Here is a 21,533-nt window from a genome sequence, read left to right on the forward strand (position 1 = left end):
CTTATTTTATAATTTAGGGTTTGGGGTCGGAACGTTTTCTCGGAACGCTGTTTCTGTTGTGCCATGTTATGTGTGCGGAGTTGGACAAGATGGTAGCGGCGAGGGGGCTCTGGTGTTTTTACAACCGGGCTCTGGCCGTTAGAAACCGCTGTCATCTCCCTTTAGGGCTCGGTGTGGTTTCTAATCACCTACGTACTTTCACCCTAGCTAGTAGTTTAAGTCGGGCTGAAAAGGAGCAGGATTTGCAGGCGAATCCCTTTTACAACAAGTACCAGAATAAGATCCAGGAGCTGCGAAGGTGAGAGAGAAGCGACGTCCACCCTACATTTGGGTTTACATCAATCCGGTCCCTGTTTCCAGGTTTAACGACGCTGAAAATAACGGTATAGTTAGTGCAGAAGGTTGTCGAGGATTACAACGGAACATTGACAGGATGCAGAGCTGGGCTGAAAAGAAGCATATAAAGTTATATACGAAAAGTATGAAGTGATTCACTGTGAAAGGTCGAATTTTACAACAGAATGCATGTTCACTGACAGGATCGTTAGCAATGTGGAGGAACAGAGGGATCTAGGGGTTCACCGACATAGATCCCTCAAAGTTGCTGAGTAAATTGATAGGGTTGTTAGACGAATGGTGTGTTAGCCTTCATTATCTGCGGGATTGAGTTCAAGAGCCTCAAGCTAATGTTGCAGCTGCATAAAACCTTGGTTAGATTATACTTGAAACGTTGTGTTCAGTTCTGGTAGCATCATTGAAATATATGGAATCTCTGGAGAGGATGCGAAAGAGATTTACCAGGATGCTGCCTGAATTAGAGAGCATGTCTTATGACATGCTAGGACTAGAGCTTCTTCTCTTTGCAATGATGGAGGTGAACAGATAGAGGTGTACAAGATGATAAGAGACATAGATCGAGTGTACAGCCAGAGATGTTTTAGCAGGGCAGAAATGGCTAATATGAGAGTGCATTATTTTAAGATGATTAGGGGAAAATATAAAGGGAATGCCAGATAGATTTTCCACCACAGAATGTGGTGGGTGCACTGTCAGGGCTAGTGGTAGAGGCAGATATGCTAGGAACATTTAAAAGATTCTTAGATCGGCACACGAATAAAAGAAAAATTGGAGCAATGTGAGTGGGAAGAGTTAGATTGATCTTACAGTCAGTTAAAAGGTTAGCACAACATTGTGGATCAAAGAGCCTGTAGTCTGCTTTAATGTTCTCTGTTCTATTTATCCGTGGTCAGTCACGAGCTGTTCTGTGCAGAGCCTATGTTGTTGCAATAGCCAAGAAAGTGGCTCTATTTCCTTAGGGTGCTGAAGAAATCTGGCATGTCTCCTTCGATTCTAACTTTTTGTATGGCAACTGCTCTACCCAAGACCACAATAAACCACAGAGAGTTGTGGACACAGCTCAGCACATCACGGAAACCGGTTTCCCATTTATGGACTCTGTCTATATTTTTTGCTGCCTCAAAAGAGCAGCCAATTTAAGCAAAGACCTTACACACTTTGGAAATTCTCTTTTCTACTCCCTTCCATTGGGCAGAAGATACAGAAGTCTGCAAGCATGTACCACAGCCTAAAATACAGTCCTGTGCCATTGCTATAAGACAATTCTGCAGTGCACTTGTATGATAAGATGGATTTGTGATTTCACAATCTACCTTGTCACAGCTTTGGACAAGGTAGAAAGCCAAGACTGCAGGGCACTTTCTCTGTGACTATAACACTTAATTCTGCATTGTTATTACTTTCCTCTAGTATGACCTGAATGTACTGATGTGATGAAATGGTCTGTTTGGATGACATGTGAATCAAAGGGTTTTTTTTCACTGTTCTTCACATGTGACAGTGATAAAACAGTTTACCAAACGAAAGTGGATTAAAATTGTCATTGCCTGAACTTACCAGTAGTGATCTTAAAAAAATTTAAAACCAAAGAAATCTTGTGACGTGGAAGAAGGCTATTCAGTCCATCGAATGCCTACTGGGGGAGTCCAAAGTTCTTTGTCCGGGAAATTGTTGTAATAATTCTCTTCAGCATCCCCTCTTAAGGCCTTCATAGATTTCCCAAATTGTAGTGCCCAGATTAAAACTGACCGCATGCAATTATAGCCAAAATCTGTGACTTATTCAGGTTTATCATGACTTCCTCTCTCTTATACATTTGTTTCCAGGGTCCTCTGTTCTTTTAACTGTGCTTTTAATCTATTATTCCGTTCTCAATTAATTCCACACATGTATGTCTAGATCTCTTTACCTCTATGTATATCCCTTTGAGAATTGTGCTCCCTGCTTTGTATTCCTTTTTCTTGTCCTTTCTACTGCAATGTAACCCTTGCTTCTTTTTACTAAATTCAACTTTGGAAGGTGGCTGTACTGTAAATAGTCTTACAGCACAGGAATATCCAGACATAGGAAACAGGGCCTAGTGTAGTCCAGTCAGCCCCTGAGTGTGCTCTGCCACTTAGTAAAATCATGGGTGATACCGTATTGACAGCAACAACAAATTTATATAGAGTCCTGAAGAAGGGTTTTTGCCCAAAACGTCGTCTATTTACACATTTCCATAGATGCTGCCTAACCTGCTGAGTTCCTCCAGCATTATGTGTGTGTTGCTTTGGATTTCCAGCATCTGCAGACTTTCTTGCATTTTTTTTATATTGTATGTTGCCTTTTTAGAATAACTCATAATAACACGTGATTGATGTCTTGTTTCCTATTGTTCACTGTTATGAGTGATGATCAGATCTGATGGACAATGGGGTGTAGAGTTACCCATCCCCCCTCCCTGAGAACCATGAACTATTGCTGTTGCTATGCTGCTCATGATAGAGAGAGACGAAACACAGGCAAGAACATTTGCTACAGATAAGAGGGGGAGAGAGACTGTTGCTTAACTGTATTATGACTCTTCCTGGATTATTTACTTTCTACTACAAGGACTGTACTTGGCTCATTAACATTCCTCAGGAGATAGCAGGAGTGGCCTGATTTAATGGACGGTCATTCAGAGTTGATGGATAGCTGAGACCCCATGAGTGGGGATAAAAGACAGGTCTGGAGAGACACCCTTCAGACACACCAGTGGACACTGATTGACTGTTGGGAACCCACAGAAAGGTGGGGGCTTAGAAGACCAAACCAGGAGATCAGTCAGTAAAGCTCATAGTGTTACAGCAGGGCCGTTGGGGACTTGTGTGTGTGTCCACTCATGCCAGAGTGATGAGTCCACCACAGAAGAATGGTCTAGCTGAAGACCAGAGGGGTCATAACAGAATGACCATAACGATACGACGGATTAAGAAAGCAAAGGAAGGTTTGGCTGCTGTAGCTGTTACCTCTCGCTCGCTCGCTCTCTCTCTCTCCAATGATTTCAACACAACAACCATAACTACTTCAGCATTTATGAACTGAACTTTATACTTTTCAATGACAATTCATTTACCCCTAGACATTGATAGAGCTTGTTTATTATTGATTATTATTATTCCTACACTTTTAGGTTTATTACTGCTAAATTGTTTTATATGTATATTTGCTTTTTGATATTGTATTGTGTACTTTACTAATAAACACCTTTAGTTTGGTACCACCAGACTCCAACGGATTCTTCTATCTTTGCTGGTCTGACACCCAGTTAAGGGGTACATAACATCACTAAGTTATTATATAACTATGTTAGTATATAAAAGATTTTTGATCATATTTAACATATGTTTTTTTCAAATGCATTTTAAATTGTAACTTAAATAGTTTTTTTTAATATAAATTCTAGGACAAAACCAGATGAGTATGAGGCTCGTATAGCAAAGAAAGAAGAAGTTAAGAGGCAGCCCCTAGGACGTTCAAAGCAGGGTGAATTTGTCAAACTAATGGAAACAGAGGTAAGAGTCTGCACAGTTTAAGACAAAAATTACTATATGCTACTAACACAATTGTGCAAAGAGGAATGATAATGTAGTGTTCATGGATTCGTGAGCCATTCAGAAATTTGATGGCAGAGGGAAAGAAACTGTTTCTGAAACATTGCGTGTGGGCTTTCAGGCTCTGTACTTCCTTTCAGAATGCAGTTACAGGAAGCTGGAGGATGTGGGTCCTTAATGATGGATGCTACCTTCTTGAGGTAGCACCCCTTTAAGATGCCTTGATGGCGGGGAGGGTTGTTTCGTGATGAAGGTGGCTCAGTGTGTAAACCACTATAGCCTCTTTTGATCCTGTGCATCGGAGTCACCATACCATGATAGTCTGCTAACTGGAACCCTCTGGTGGCAATAACTGAAACTTTACAGCTGATGTTATTACAAAGTTATTTCTTTTTGGGTTCTTATAATTTTTAAGAATCTTTGTATTATAACAGTTTGTGTCAGTGAGGTCAATGCTCAGCTTGTCAGAAACCCAAGACTCATCTAAATTGTCATTCTAAGACAGACATATTTCAGTCCATTGATTACATATGCCACAAATTTAGTTTACAGCAAATGTATTACCATTCTCTCACAGTAGCACCCATCCAAGACAGATTATTATGCAATGCAGATTTCATTTGTAAAAATCAATATTGTTGTGTTCCAAGAGTTTAAAATGCTTTTGTAGAATGAAAACTACAGTGTCTTGGAGAAATATCTAACGTCTGATTAATCAAGATATGTTTTGCTTAACTGAATATCCATTGAAGGTGTTTGTGACCTGTTTCAAGAAATCTCTGTTTAGATGGTGCATAATTCTGGGACCAGTAGAACCTCAGTGAATTTGGAATTTATATTGCCTACTATTTTTTTTTTCCCCACAGTCAAAGCAACTTGGTGAAAGAACATCTGGGAAGAGACCTGGTTTCACTAAAGATAAGGTACAAAGTATTTCATCCCTTGAAATTCTGTTCTACGCAGCATTACAAATAATAGGCCATTGTAAGTGTTCCTACAGATAATCATTCAGATATTACCATTATGTTGGTTGAACCAAGAGATTTAATTGCAACATTTCAGTATTCTTGTGGTACTTCAGCTCTGTGCAATTTAAACTATGAAGGCTATGATTTTCTCTTTAAGTAAAATGCAGCACTCTTAATATCATTGCTAAAGTAGGCACAATTTTCTATGTTAGCTAGGCTAACGTGTTCACTCTGGAGCTGTAAATCTGAATTAGATAACTATGATATTGTATTTTATTGATATTTTAATTGTTATTTTAAGCAACTTAAGTATTTATATACGCTAGCTAACAAAGTGAAGACCTTAGTTTTCTTCACTCCATGATGAGTGGACATGTGCTGCTTTCTAGAGTAAAAATGAAAAATTCTCTAAGCTCTTTATGGATCAGTAGATATTTTTTGCATGGGTTACCATGCTCTATCAACAAAGAAATGATGTACTTCCTTGAAAATAGCAATAAAAAGTACACTTGGATTACATTGTTTTTAACTTAGAAAATCTTCTTTTGCATTTAGATCGTTGATGCTTCCTCCAAGATCTTCTTTGCTAAACTACTTTTTCTATAAGATGCCAGTCTGAAGTTTGAAGTAATTGCTCTTGATTACTATGTGCAAATATTTCGAGCTCCGGTAGCTTATTTCATCCTTCTTTTTTTTGTGCTTCAGACTCTCCAGTCAATACTCAATCTGGATATGGTGAAAGACAAAACTCCAGATGAAATAGCACAAGTGAGTATTTCAGACATTAAATCAGCTATTTAAAGCTGTAGTGAGTTTCCTTTCTGTTGATCACTAATGAGCACCATTTCTTATTTTGCCAGTGTTGTAACCGTTTTGTGTCAACTCTTTTTAAGATTCTTGATGCAACAAAAACTGCATTCTAAAATGGGTTAAAGATATCAATAAGTGTAACGTAATATTCTTTGAGTTTATATATCATAACAAATGTGCAATTAATGTTTGGATGACGTATATTGCCTATTCAGGTAGACAAAGATTTGGCTTGAACTGGAGTATTTTAGGGTTCCTCAGAGCATCAAAGATATGGATCCTCACTATTACGTTCTTTGTGATAGGAATTTTATCTGCTGGGATATCTTGAGGTCCAGAAAGATTCTATCTCTCACATTCTTTTTTTGGGGGACTGAGGAATTGATAGTCAAGAAAATAACAAGGTTGATTTAACTCGCATTTTGGTATCATTCTAGTCCAAAGGTCAAAGATAATGGATTTGTTAACTGGTCATAGACCCTTGTGAGGAAAATATTAATGGTAGAGAAGTTTGAAAATCTAGTTTACTGATCATAATGTTTGTATTAACTAGCATAACCCTGAAATATTTTATTTCATCCATTTTTTGTGCTTAAGACACTTTTCTTTCATTTCATGGAACAAATTTATGTTGACAAAATTATTAAGCACCGATAACTTTATGTTTTCGTGCCTTTTGGCTTTCCGTCACATGTGAAACTGGATAACAAATGTCATGTGAGAGAGACAGAGTTGACCCATTCCATTTCCACTGAGGATTACTAGAAGCTGCTATGGGTCTCTATAGCTCGAAGTTAAAGCAGACAATTAAAAACCAGGTCACAGCTTAATGTTTCAAGATTTGGTATGTCATCTAAAATTTTGACAAACTTCTATAGGTGTTCAGTGGAGAGTAAACTGACTGGTTGCATCACAGCATGGTAAGGAAACACCAATGCCTTTGAACGAAAAAGCCTATAAAAAGTAAAAAGCCCAGTCCATCACAGGTAAAATCATCCCCACCATTGAGCATATAAGTAAGGAGCCCTGCAGCTGGAAAGCAGCATCCATCATCACCAGTCTCTAGGAAGATGGCAACACGTTCAGGCACAGATTGCCTCTCCAGGTCTAACCAAAGGTGTAATTGTCAGGGTCCGATCCGGAACCGTGTTCCAGGTTTTGATCTGGTCCAGGGGTTCCGGACTCCGGGTCCTGCAGTTGTCCCTCCCGTCACCCATGATCTAGTTAAGACCCTCCTGGTTCAAGGAGACACACCTGTAACTCATTGAGCTGCAGGTTTTTGTAAGGGGCCTTGGGACTGGGACCAGACGGGTGGTCGTTTTGTTCTGTTGCCTGTTTCTCCGCCGGCTCCGAACTTGTCTCTGCATTCTGTTATCCTGCCCGGGCTCAGACCTATTCTTCATCATGCTTCTCTGCCCGTACCAGTATTGCCAGGTTGGTCTGCTCTCCTACCTTTCTTCCCATGCGCTGGTCCCGCTTCTCCGCTCGGTTTTGTTTTTCACGCGTTCGCGCTGTCTGCCGGCTGTTTCCGAATTTCCTGTTGTCATGGCTGTTGTGTTGGTCGACCTGGACCTATGCCCGTTCCTACCCCTTGCCCCTGTCGGGCACGTCTGGCCGACCTGCCTCGGCCCGACAGCGGTTCTGCCTGCTCCTATCCCTTACCTCCGTCGGGCAGCTCCGGCCGATGGGCCGTGGCCCGGCGGGGGTTCTGCCCCCTCCTTTTCTTCTGCCCGAACTCTGGGATAGTGCCCACATCCGCCTGGGGGTCCGCGTCGTGCCCAGGCCTCCGGTGTTTCCACCTGGGAGGCGCCCCTACCCGGGATACATGCGGCCCGCCCAAGGAGGGCTCTCCACTAGCCTGTTGCCACCTAGACCTGTCTACCTGCCTGCCTGAACCCCGGGGACTTGTCTACCTTTCTGCTTGAACCCGGGGACCTGCCTGCCTGGACTCTTATCTGCCTGAACCCCAGCTACCATTAAGTGCCATGGCATTCCCATCCTGTCCTCACCCTAGTACTTCAGTGCTTGCGTCCTGTGTTTGGGTCCATCTGGCCCCTCCTGACAGTAATTGTTGTCACCTATGTCTTTTTTTTACAATCACAAGACACTACTGGATATTAAGGACTACAGGTCTACCTATCAGGGACTTGCTTAATCACGATGGAACTGGGCTTATTACATACCATTGTTATAGTACACGACTTGCTACACATCATCGTGCTGAGGTGGTGCACGTATCAACAAAAGGTGTGAGTCTTGGATGTTTTTCTTGTGATCGCAAGTCCCCGTTGGACATTGGTAATGTAGGATACTACAAGTCTGGTTCACTGGTTCTTGATGAGACCAATGGCAGGGGAGCTGTGTTGCCTTACTTGTGGTGTGGACCAGGCCCTCATGCCACAAGGTTACCTGTTGCAGCCACCCAGGAGAGGAGATGCTGAGATGGTGTGGGAGAGAGCAGAGGCCTCTGTGTGCACGCTGGAGTTAGGGGCTGGCCCTTCCCGGCAGTACTGCTCTCCACTGTGGGCTCGGTGGAAGAACAAGCTGGACCAGGACAACATCCCATGCACCATCAATCTACTGGCAATGCTTCTCGGGGGGCTTTTTTTTTAGTGTGATTGTGTATCTTCTTGCTGTTGTAACTAGATATGCTGTGTGTGTGAGGAGGAATGGCATTGCATTTGGCTAATTTCATGTGTGGTTGAATGATAATTAAACTTGAACTTGTAGGACCTCCACCATCCAGCCCATGCTATCTTCTCACTGCTGCCATCGGGAAGGAGGTACAGGAGCCTCAAGTCCCACACCAACAGGTTCAGGAACAGTTCGTTCCCCACAACCGTCAGGCTCTTGAATCAGAGGGGATAACTTCACTCAGCTTCATTCACCCCAGCACTGAACTGGTTCCGTCATCTATGGACTCACTTTCAAGGACCCTACAACTTATGTTCTTGATATTTGTTGTTTATTTATTATTATTATTTTTTCCTCTTTTTGTATTTGCACAGTTGGTTCTCTTCTGTACATTGGTTGTTTGTCTTTATTGTGGGTGGTTCTTTATTGATTTTTCATTGTGTTTCTTTGTACTTACTATGAATGCCTGAAAAATATGAATCTCAGGGTAGAAAATGGTGATATATCTGTACCTTGAATATAAATTTACTTTGAACTTTGATCTTGTCTTACGAGATGTAGGTCTCCTTTTCAGTTACCTTTTCTGCTGTTTTCTTTCACTTTAGAAAGTGAATTAACCAGCAAGATAAATGAGGCCAAAATCTTGGGTGAAATTTTAATGTGTGTTGTATGAAGGAGGTGTTTGAAAGTTGTGTATGTGGGTTTTTAACTGTTATAGAGAAAAAGATTATTTGTTCATTTCAAATGAAATGTACACTCTGGTAATGCCCTTGATTTGCTTCATCAACATCTATATTTTTCAGATCTGGAATATGTACTTTGCTTCAAAGAATACAATTTCTGCCGTGATTCCTGTGAGTATGGCAATGGGTTAAGCATTGAATGATAAATTAATTTTAACTTTTAAAATGACCATTTGTGTAACATATTCTTTTTCCTTAAAAGAGTACTACATTTGAGCTGATGTACAGCAGGTCACAGAGATGTCCCACAGTAAGTATGAAGGGTTCAGTGAATTCTGTAATGAAATATGAGAGTTGAATTGTGGTTAATTATTTGAATAATATTTCCATATTATTATTATTATTATTATTCCATATTATTTCCATATGTTTTTAATGGAAGTCCATCCTTAAACTTTTTCCAAACTGTTGTGCTTGGTTTCTAAAATCCATTTTAAGGAACTGGTTTTGGCAAGAAAGGAAGAGAAGCTGTATGTTTGTAGCTAAGAAAAGAAATCAAATAAAAAAGGAAAATTTAGTACCAATGCTAACAAGTCAAGGAGATTGTGTTGGCTGAAAAGGAACAAGGGAAAAAAATGAGAGATATAAATTACAGGCGAGATTATAAGCCCAGTCTTGTTTTGTATACCGACCAGGTATGTAGATAGTTGTTTTAGCAAAATTTCATCAAGTATTGGAATATATTTAATCCTAAAGATTACTTGATACAATAAAAAGGAATATTGTGCTTTTGATATTGATCAGTAGAACAGCTAGTAATTCCTAATAGCATTTAGAAGCAATCCAGTAATTAGGATCCACGTTTTGTTTGGCGCCGTTATCTTGTGTTTCTCCTATGATGCAGCCCAGGTATGAAAGTTCATTTAGTCCAAGCCCAGATTCATGAATCCCAATCTCTTGGCACTTTAAAGCAAAACATGACAAAATAAAAACAACTGATTTCTATAAAGAGTCTTGATGGCAAGAGTTGCCCAGTCTAATTGGTGTGACTTGTACATTTGAGCTAATTAGTGTATGTTGATTATGTTCCATGCCACGATACAGATATCACTGCACAGGATTTCTCACACAGTTGCTACTTTTAACCAAACATTTCGTTCCAGTTCCTATACACTTTGCCGAGACAATCAGGCTATGAGTTCTTCGTGGGTCAGTGGTCCACAACTGAGCTTCATTTTTCCTCATTAATAAATCTTCAGGTATGTGACCAAATGATTAAGAGGAGCTTTAGAGTAATAAACTGAGAGCAGTTTTAGCAGTTCAGTGGTGTACTGATGATGTACTTTTGGTAATGATGAAACTTGCACCTGTGTAACCCGCTCTATGACAGTTGCTCAAAATAACTTCACCCTTTTAGAATATATTTTAAAAGAACAGTTACAGGCTACTGCCGAAATGTTTTCCTTCTCCTTGAACCTTGGCATTCCCTCTGTCACGAAGAGGGGAAAAGATCACGAAGAGAAGGGGTCCCAGAACAGATCCCTGAGGCACACCACTGGTCACCAACCTTCACACAGAATATGACCTGTCTACAACCACTTTTTGCCTTCTGTGGGCAAGCCAATTCTGGATCCACAAAGCAAGGTCCCCTTAAATCCCATGCTTCCTTACTTTCTCAATATACCTTGCATAGGGTACCTTATCAAATGCCTTGCTGAAATCCATATACACTACATCTACTGCTCTACCTTCATCAGTGTGTTTAGTCACATCCTCAAAAAATTCAGTCAGGCTCGTAAGGCATGACTTGCCTTTGATACAGCCATATATTACAATATGATCATGATACTTGGCCCCACAAGTCTGCTTGACCATTCAACATAATCATGATTGATCTGCCTCAGGCTTCATTTCTTCTGTGCTAGTTTCCCATAAATTTGTATTTCTATAATGGACAAGTTGGTCTGTGCTGTATTACTCTGATTCTTAATTAATTGCTAATTTCTGACCATGATCTATGATTTATACTCATAATCTGTGGATTATACTTGGATGTTAAATGTGATTTAGTGACTATTTCTTTTGAAGTTACCGATGCACACAATTTGCTTTTAACATATTTTGCACAATTGGTTTAAAGTTAAAATCTTTGAGAGTGTAACTTGTGGAGTGTCAGTCATTCACATAAAGAGTAATGATAATAATGGTGGTGATAGAATGCCATTTATTTGCTTAGATGTCAAACTTTGCACTAATATTTTGTGTGATCCAGTAAAGATACATAGTGAAGAATCAGTTGCATGTAATTGCAATATAACTGAAGAATTGCTGAAACTGAGACCTTTTATGAAATTCAGCAGGTTAGGAAAAATAAACTTTTAATGTTACAATTAATTTAACTTTGGATGTGCATGTTGATATTTGTTAGGTTCTATTTACATTTGTTCTGTAATGTTAGTTCAGACATTGGTGCCTAATTCACACACCCTCAAACATTTTTATGTTGTATCCATGACAAACGTTAACAATTTTCAATCTTGCATTAGATATGGTAGGTGACTCATGATAGTTGCTGTATTTCTCTGATTTCTCTTATTAGCTGAGGAGGGGAGACAGATCTTGTGTTATAGGTATTTGGGTTACAGAAATTCCCTCTTACAGAATTCACAACTCATTGCCTGAGTATCCAAGAAACGGAATAAAATTTGTTCTTACAAAGACAATGCAAAAGAATCAACAAATATTGTTGTTTTTAATCAACTCTCATTTCTTGACCAATGCACAGATAAGGTGGCTTTTTTGGCACAGTTGGTTCATTTTGCTGTCCAGCAATATTTTTTTCAAGTGTTTTCTGTATTTCATGCAGTATTAGTGAAATCTTACTGCTAGTGTAAAGTATCTCACTTTCTGCCCATGTGTGACAGCGGAGATGTTGATGTGATACTGTCAATATAATTCAAAACAAAGGAATCTGTTGAAAGCTATGTCATTTGGGTAAAGAATGATGGTAAAGGTAGATACAACTTTCAAGAGACATTTAGATAGGCATATGAATGTGAGGAAAATGGAGGGATGTGTAGTCAGAAGAGATTGGTTTAGTTGGCCATTTGCTTACTAATTTAATTAGTCTGGCTCAACATTGTGGACTGAACAGCCTGTTCCTGTGCTATACTGTTTTATGCTCTAATAATGGATAGGCAGCAGTGAGAAATGGGCAGAAATCTAATTAAAGGATTATGGAGCTTTATACATTGAATAACAAGTAACCAGGAATGAGTTCCAAGTGCATCTAATGAAGAGATTCTGATTTTACTTAGGTTTGATATAGGCCTGTAGCTATTGTTTACTGAGGCATCTAGGTTGTTCTTATTTAAAAGAAGCTTCAGAACTGCAGTTTTCAGGGCTTTTGGGAAGCAGCCTGATAGAAGATAAGTGTTGACTATTTGCAGAATGTCTGGTGCCATGCAATTAAAAACATTTTTATATAAGGTTGTAGGTAAAATGTCAAGGGAACAGGAGGAGGATTTCAGTTGTAGCACAGTTTCTTCTAAAGTTTTATAGTCAATGGACTTGAATTGTGTCATCTTAACTAAATTAGTTCTATGTGAGTGAAAGGATGACATTGACTTCTGACCCGACGCAGAGACACTGACAGAATGTCTAATCTTCTGAATTTTGTCATTAATAAAGAACGCAAGGGCATTACATGACTTTGTAGGTAGTTCAGGTGAGCCTGTCAACTGTGGCAAATAAGGCACATGCATTATTGCCATTTTTGTTTATTACATCAGAGAAGGAGGACTGCCTAGCTCATCTCAACTCTTAAGTTATAGATGTGAAGAGTTCCTTTGTGAATGTCGTAATGGACCTGTAGTTCTGTTTTCCACCACCTGCATTTAGCTTTTCGACACACTCTTTTGAAGTTTAACTAGTGGGGTGTTTTTCCATAGTGCTTTTCTCTTCCCCAAAGCTACTTTTACTTTTGTGGGGGTGATTGCATCAATGACATCTGTAATTTTAGAGCTGAGATGGTCTACAAGATCATTGACAGAGGCCAGAAAGAGGGCAGATGTGGGAGAAAAGGACAGTGTGAATAAACCGTTTTGCAATCTCCCGTTTGAGCGCTAGTGGATAGAGACATAGTAATTTTAAAGAAAACACAAATGATCGGAGAGCAACATCAGTTACCACAACCTCAGAAGTGTTACGGCCTATGGAAATGACTAGTACCTTGAAAGAAGCTTAGCTAGGGATTGAAGCAGCTAGCAGTGAGCAATGGTGTCCATAAAAGTTGGTGTTGGGGGATCTGGGGCGTTACCCAGTTGCCCCCTCCTGAAGTGAGGACTGGTGGTTTCACCCAGACTATGCTATAGACTACGTGCTTCATGGTGACTAGCAGTGACCGTACCAATGGTTTGCAATCTCCCCTTCTTCATTTGTCTGCATATTTCTTCCCACCCCAGCGATTTCCCTATGGTAACGAGCTCAGTGGTGGCCGCAGTCTCCAGCATCCAGGAGAAAGTGGAACATGTGGAGCAGCTGCTAGTAGTCCTGGCAATGGCCCATAATTACCATGTAGGCCGGGGTGCAGTCCTGAACCCCTACCTTAGCACAATATGTCCAACCCACTCGTCCCATCATGACCAACACCAGCCTCTACACATTACCTCAGTGGCTCACTCTACCTTGAGCTACAAACTGATGAGATCTCTTTAATCATTTCCCCATTGCAGAATCAATAATTGAGTGCTGAGTCCTCCAGCCAGTTTTCTGGTAGAACAGGATTGTCAGTAACACATCACTCATTATAATGACCCTTCTCGTGGTGATTATAATGGCCCTTCTAGCACGGTCACTGCTACAAATGTATTCTGTATGTTAGTTGAGGCACCAGTGTATGTTTTTGTTTGTTCATCTATGCACTTTCTGTGTACAGATTATTCATTTTATTCTGGCTTTCTTTCCAGTGCAATGAAGAGTGAAGCCTGAAATGTCATCTGTCCATTGCTCTCCATAGATACTGCCTGACTTGCTGAGTTCCTCCTGCATTTTGTGTGTGGTATAATGAATTTTTCATTCTCCTTAATATGATTTCACTTCTGCTTTGCAGTCTTTAGGAGAGAATTCACCAAGCCAGCTCATAATATATCATTACCCTGACCTTCAGAAGGAAAAGGGCATCGTTCTTCTTACTGCAGAAATCGATACAACTTTTCTGGTAAGACATTATGTAATATTAAATAGTCAGACTAAATCTTCCCTAAAAAGTGATTGCTAAGACAATTGAGTCTTTTCCAGATATCCTTTTGCAAGTGGACTTAAAAATTATAGGGTCAGGAAAAGATGAGGATAAAATTATATAGAAATAATATATTGGAGTTTTTTTTATTTGTGTATTAGAAGAATGACAACCATTTTACTATATGATGTCGACCAAATGGGTATATGTGTATAAAAATGTGAACAGAATTCGTTAGTATAGAATTTAGGGCCAGATACAGCATAGAAAGATCCTTTGGCCCTCCATGCCTATGTGGACCACCAGTCAGCCATTTATACTAACCCTACATTCATCCCATTCTTTCTATTTTCCCTATTTTCTCATCAGGCAACCCCCTCCAACCCCACACACAAAGGGGAATTTACAGTAGTCAGTTCATTTACCTACCTGTATGTCTTTGTGATGGGAGAAAAACTGAACATCTAGAAGAAACCCATATAATGACGAGAAAAATGTGCAACCTCCTCATAGCATCATCGGGAATGAACCTGTAAAGCAGAGGCTTGATTAGTTGCACCATGGTGCTGAAATGAATGTAAGACTATTTAGAAAAGGGAACTATTGAATTGTTGTAACATTTTTTCAAATGGAAGAGTTGTGAAGATCTGGCACTCAAAGCCTGGATGCAATGCCAGAAATTCTCGTTGCTTTGAAATGTACCTGGATGAGCATTTGAATTAATGTTACCAGCAGGGCTTTAAGGATAGCTGGGAAGAGATATTAATCTAGATTTCTCTTTGTTAGCCATCGTTGGGGGGGGGGGGAATGATGGGATGAATAATCTCCCTCATAATTGTAAATTTCTATTTCTGTAATATTGTATGGATGTGTTAGAGCAGGGTTTCTCAGCTGAGGTTCCGCAGAACCCTAGGGTTCCATGAATGGCCGCCAGGGCTTCTGCGAGAGATAGTGATCTAAAAAAATGAATATTGTTTTCTGAACTTCGTGCAACGCACGATGCTAGTACTTGCAGTAATGGACAGTTACCAAGCAGCCTGTTAGCAATCTTATTAAAGGTCTCTGAGCTCAGTATGGCAGTGTGCAGTAGAGTTTATTTAGTTGAGTCCATTCTCAGTTTTTGATGTGAGATAAGGGAGGCCGTTGATGATTGATGTGTGCTGTATTGCATGGAGGGAAGGACAGTAGGCTGATGAGTGTGGTGCATTTTCCAAGCATTGAATTGACTTATTCAACTTGGACTGTGATGTCAGCCTCTCCCTCGTGAATCACGTGCTCCAGTTGTGTGCTGCCAACTGACTTATCGGAGCAAACAAACACTAGAAAATTGGAGGGAAATGTTTATTCTAAAGAAGGAATCTATGCGCCATGACTCACCTGCTCAGTCTCAAGTCTTATTGAAAACCACCTGGAAGAACTGCAGAACAAAACTGAACAGTATTTTTTCCTCCCTTTCAACACAAGTGTATGATTTGGTGAGGGACCCTTTCTCTGAATCTTCAGCTCAGCTGGAGAACATAACTTCGAGAGAAGAGGAAGAACTTTATGAGCTGTAGTCTGATCATGCACTCAAAATGTGATTTACTGATCCGCTCCTGGACCAGTTCTGGATTTCTGTGAAAGAGGAGTATCCTACCATTCATAGGAAAGCAATGAACATTTTGCTGCAGCTTTCAACTTATTACATGTACGAGCAAGCTTTTTGTTTAACAAGCATCGGGGGCAAGGATAGAAATTGTCTCATTTCACCTGAAGGTGAAATCCCTGTGTGCCTATCTCAAATTCAACCCAGAATTGAGTATTTGTGCAGCAAAAAAACAAATACAGATTTCATATGCTAGACCTATATTTGAGCCTGACCATGACACTTATTACAAAAATGTTTTTTCTCGAAGTCTTGCATAAAATTGTGTCTTAGGCTATATTTTTATTCATATTGCTTTGGTTTACGGTTTTTAGTAACTTTATGAATTTAACATGGTCAATAAATTTTCATGTTGTAAATAGCATTAATTAAAATCAGTTTACAATTTTTATTTAAATTAAATCTACCAAGCCTACCTTTAGAAAAATTAAATTCCATTTTGGCTTAAGCCAGTTATTTAACAGAAATTTATTATGTTTGTCTTATGAGTTTGTAAAATTTATGAAAGGGAAAGAGATTAATTTCACGAAAGATAGCAAAGCTTAACTACCTATTCTTTTTTCCAAGAAAGGTTGGGTAAAAATTTATTCTCTACTCAAAAGGGCATTGACAATTATTTTTGGATTATTATATCTACAACTTAACGACCAGACTAATGTGCCGTAAGTTGTAGATATAATAATTTTTACACAGGTGTTTCAAGGGTTCCTCCAGGGCAAAGAGGTTGAGAAAGGCAGTGTTAGAGGAATAAAAGACCAGCTATTTGATGTTAATCTGCAGGGTGTATTCCTACTTCCAGTCGGCTAGCTAGGTATATCTGCATCCAAACAAATGAAGAAATTCTAAATAAAAGTGTACTTGTAGTAATCTCCCATAGATGGCACTGTCATACACTTTTGAAATATCGACACAGTATCAACCCTGTTTTTCCTTTTGCCCAAGATAAGTAGCTGTAAGAGACAGTCTCTCCAAAATGGGGAATAAATGAGAGTAATCTCTGAGACGATATACTTGTGTGTTTACCACATCTTGGTAGTTCCAAATACTAGATATTCATCTGAGACTGAGTGAACAGTATACAAGTTTTATTGTGTAGACAAAGTGCAAACTGAGCTTCAAAGAGGAAGTAAAAAGAAAACTCAAAATTTAGAGATGAAAAGGAGAAAATAATAACAATATTTTATTGACAACTAAATAATGTCTCCTGTAGTTAAAAAGGATGCTCATCTGTTTTGTAATAGCAATAGGCCATTCTTTTAAAGTTAGCAGTCAATGTGTTAACAAGAATACTCTTTTGGCAAATCTAAACAATAGGTGATTGTAAATGGGGAAATAGTTTGAAAAATAAAAATGTTCAGAGCTTCACATTAAAAAAATATGTTTTGGGCATCATTGGCAAAGCAAGATTTATTGTCTTTTGTGAATTGCCCTTGAGAACTGGGTGGTGAGCCACCACCTTGACATTCTGGATGTTACTTCATCATTCCAGGGTAGAGATTTCAGCTTTGGTAGCTTGATAGATGAAGTAATTTTGTTTCAATGAAAACCAGCATTGTAAATTTAAATAAAGCAAATTATAAGGCATGATAGTTTTAAAAAACTGCAATAAAAGCTATGGCAATCAAGCCTAATTAAGCAGGGCTAACGTTATATCTCTTTGAAGACATTGGAAAGGGGAAGTGATCCAGCCTTGACTATCAGGGGAATTTAGAGATATATTAAATGAAAGATTAAAGTTTTAGAAATTCAGAAATAGATCATTAAGATGTTGATAAGAAAGGGAAAGTAGAATTAAATATTGGTTTAGTGAGAAAAATAAAAACAAATTAAGAGCTTCCATTGAATTTTAAAACAGAAATCAGTAAAAGTTAATAGGTCAATTACAGACTAAGACCCACAGAAGTTATATTAGGAAATAAGAAAATTCAGAGAAATTAATTAGATGTTTTGCATTTTCCTAAAAGTGGACACAGAAAACCTCCTGGAAATAGTAGGGAAATGGAGGTCTAGAGTGAATAAAATCTATAGCTCCGTGATTAAATTATCAGTGGAAAAATATATTAGTGGAGAATTTATTGGGATTATAAGATAATAAATCTCCAGGACCTGATGACATGCATCCTTAGATTTTGAAGGTGGTAACAATGGAGATAATGGATGCATCTTCCAAAAGTCCAAACGTTCTAGAACAGTGCTTCCCAACCTGGAGTTCACGGACTCTTTGGTTAATGGTGAGGCTCCATGGCATAAAATTTGGGAAACCTTGTTCTGGAATGATTTGTGAAGATTGGAAATAGAGAGCAAACAATGGTGTCTTTTGTCCTGGGCTATGGTGAATTTCCTGAGGCTTGCTAGATCTGTATTCATCTGAGAAGTAGAGCATTCCATCATACTCCTGACTGACTCAGTTTGACACTGAAGATGGCCATCAGGCTAACTAGTCCATGTCAGTTGATTCTCTTGCCACTTACCTGTACTAAAAGGTGATTTACTGTGGCCAGTTAACCTATCAGCTCGTCTTTGGGACTTGGGAGGAAACCAAAGCAGCCGGGGGAAACTCATGCAGTCGTGGGGAGGTGGTGTAATTTCCACTCAGCCAGAACCCAAGGTCAGAATCAAAACCAGTTCTTGGAGCTGCGAGGTACAACCATATTGACTTGTACCCTGTAGATGGTAAAAAGCTATGCATTTGTTAGGAGGTAAGTTGTGCACACAAGAACCCCAGCATCTGACTTGCCCTTGCACAATTGGCCCGGTTGAGTTTCTGGTCAATGGTGGTCCTGTCAGTGTTAATGGTAAGGAAATCAGCATCTCTCTTTGTGCCACATATGTTGCTTGCTATGTAATATTCCATGCTTGAATATTGACTAGCTCTCACTGCGCATAATTATGGGACTGATTTTATTTGTAAGAACATCCCCACTTCTGATGTCTCGAATAAGGACGTCATTAATTAGGTGAAAGCAGAGGGCCTAGAATACTCGTATAATTCTTGTATAACATTTAGCAAATAGGTACTAGAAAATCCAGTTTATGATGCTTCTGTAATACAATTTATTTAACCTTGTGGTTCTGATTTACAGAGTGTACAAGACGCACAGTGTCTGGCCAATGAAGCACAGCTATTCTACGCTACAGACTGCCAAAGGACCTTTAATCTGGTAGAGACATTCAACCATGAACCCAATGAATTCAAGCACATGTCAGTCATTGCTGAGATTGAGCAGCATGGAATTGGAGGCCAGTTGATGAAAGAGGAAAATAAGCAGACATAGAGGTGTATATTTCTCATGAGAGACTTGAGACATTTATTATCAATAAATACAAGTGATTTTTTTTTCCATGGTGCTGAAACAAAACAAAATTTACTGTATTTGTTATTGATGGTGATGCGCAGGAGCTTTGTCAAACAAATCTCGGCATGAGAAGGTATTGAAGCATTTACTTGAACACAGCATGAGGGGATTTTAAATCAAGAAAAAGAGGTGGCAAAGAGGAGGAACTCCTAGAGCTTAGCATGCCTCCTGATGGTGGTGTGATCAATATCAACAATACTAAAGAAGGTGGTCCTACAGCATCAACCTATTTCCTGTCACCAACCTATTTCCACCTCTGTAACATTGAAAACTCCACTGGTGTCTCACCCACATCTTTGCTATCCTCGAGCCTTATTATTTGAATGCATACTTGACTTGCCATTCTTGTTCTCCCATCTATAAATGTCAATACATTATCCAAATTCATACAAGAACATGTTTAACCATCTCCCTAGTGCTTACTATCCTAGAGATGATTCTGATTAAGCTTACTTGAATTTTAAAATTTTCTTCCACTCCCTTGGTCTTGCCTCTCCCTTTTTCTTTAATATCGAAGGTGAGGACTAGTAAGATAGTTAAGTAGGTCCTACTGCAAGTTTGGACCAGGGTTTTGAAAGGGTAGGCAAAAGTACGGCTGATCAAGAATATATTAAAATGTTTGAGACTTCAAGATTTTAAAATGTAGATGAGCACTAATGGAGTCAGTAATGTTACAGAGATGGAAATGAATAATCACGATGTTGCTTCAGTCTGTGGTTCAGAATTTCTGTGACACTGAGTCTGCAGCCTTGTTCAGTCACTTACGGTTAACTGGATGCTAGAATTGGTGACAACAGAATTGTCCTTGGAAGTCTATTTAGTGGTTTCATTTTTTTTCCCTTGTTGAAAATAAAAAACGGCTACAGATGCTGAAAATCCAGAAAATGCTGCATTCATTCAACGGGTTGAACAGTGTAGTAGGTTTAACCTGCTGTTTCCAGCATTTTCTATTTTTATTTCAACTTACCTAATTTTAAAATTTGATGCAGATTAGATAAATGTTTATGTGACGCAGGTTACTTTCCAAAGGGAGTCTGGCTGTAATAAAAATGATATCCTGTTAGAGATCTAATAAATGCATTTTGTCAAAATGTGTGCAACCTTCCTTATTAGTTTTGAAATTTGACAACAGCTTTAAGATATGCACAGTTCATTGTGGATTACATGTGTGGACTATGAAGCTTAGTGAAGTGTGACGGTGTCTAACATGCAGCTTGTTTCTAACTTCTGCTCTGAAATGCACAGACATGGAAGTCAAAAAATGAGCTGATCTGTACCAATATCTGACCCTCATTGCTATGCACAGGCACTGAAGCCAACTTGCTTACTGTAGCTAATTGCTTAGGTTCAGTATTTAGAAGTGTTAACTTCAGTGCATTTTGACCCAACGCTCTTGCCTAATTGCACATTTTATGGTGGGGGGTATGGTTCATTCACTTTCAATACTACACAAAACTATCATTCAGTCTTGTGCACAATTTTTTTTGTAAAGCGAGTAAATCTTCTATTGACCTAAAATGGATCATAATGAAAAGTAGTGCTTGGGTAGTTATACGAGCTGTACTTGATCATTGCACATGAGGAGGTTTCAGAAATTAATCTGTGCCTTGCGAGTATAAAAAAAACAAATATTTTGTAAGGTTCTAAATAATCCAAAATGATTATTTATAAATTATGAAGGAGCTAACTACCACACCATAATTAACCAACTAGAAAGCAATTTTAAATATCTTAACATTATCATTTTCAATAAATTAAATGTTGACATTAAAGAATGGCAACAGATTTCAGTGTGAAATTCTGTAATACAGGTTGAGCACTCCTTATCCGAAATGCTTGGGGGTAGAAGTGTTTCAGATTATGTTTTTTTTTTGGATTTTGGAATGTAAAATGAGATCATTTAGGATTGCGATCTTTCCTGACTGAATTTATGTGCTGCTGGTAAGCAGTCTTTGTCTTGCACTTTTTCATCACACATACATATGTACTGATGCAGCCATTCAGTCATTTAGATTTTTATCAGTGCAATCTTGGCAAACTCGTCAATGAATTTCTCTTCAGCTTCATAATCAGCATACCATTAAGCAGCATATGTTTACTCTGACGTGAACGAATCCACTCTTTCAATGCACGATCTTGATCTAGTTTCTACTTTATGCAGTATTTTTATATTTTCATTAACTTCCCTTATTACACATGTGAGGTCACTTCTCAGAGCTGTCTGGAGGTACACAGACAGACAGAGACCTGCACATCACCTGGAAAC

General features: G+C 39.0%; 1 protein-coding gene across 1 annotated transcript; it reads left to right on the top strand.

The window, feature by feature from the left end:
* The first annotated feature begins 68 nt into the window (after positions 1-68).
* On the top strand, positions 69-20,373 carry atpaf1 (ATP synthase mitochondrial F1 complex assembly factor 1). Its single transcript, XM_059984046.1, has 9 exons — positions 69-298; positions 3,785-3,893; positions 4,799-4,855; positions 5,606-5,668; positions 9,148-9,198; positions 9,290-9,337; positions 10,191-10,286; positions 14,138-14,245; positions 18,995-20,373. Exons 1-9 carry the CDS (start codon positions 69-71, stop codon positions 19,184-19,186), a joined length of 954 nt encoding a protein of 317 aa, XP_059840029.1. The 3' UTR covers positions 19,187-20,373.
* Positions 20,374-21,533: the final 1,160 nt, after the last annotated feature.

The sequence above is a fragment of the Hypanus sabinus genome, chromosome 11, assembly GCF_030144855.1.
Source record: "Hypanus sabinus isolate sHypSab1 chromosome 11, sHypSab1.hap1, whole genome shotgun sequence".
NCBI classification, from domain to species: Eukaryota; Metazoa; Chordata; class Chondrichthyes; order Myliobatiformes; family Dasyatidae; genus Hypanus; species Hypanus sabinus.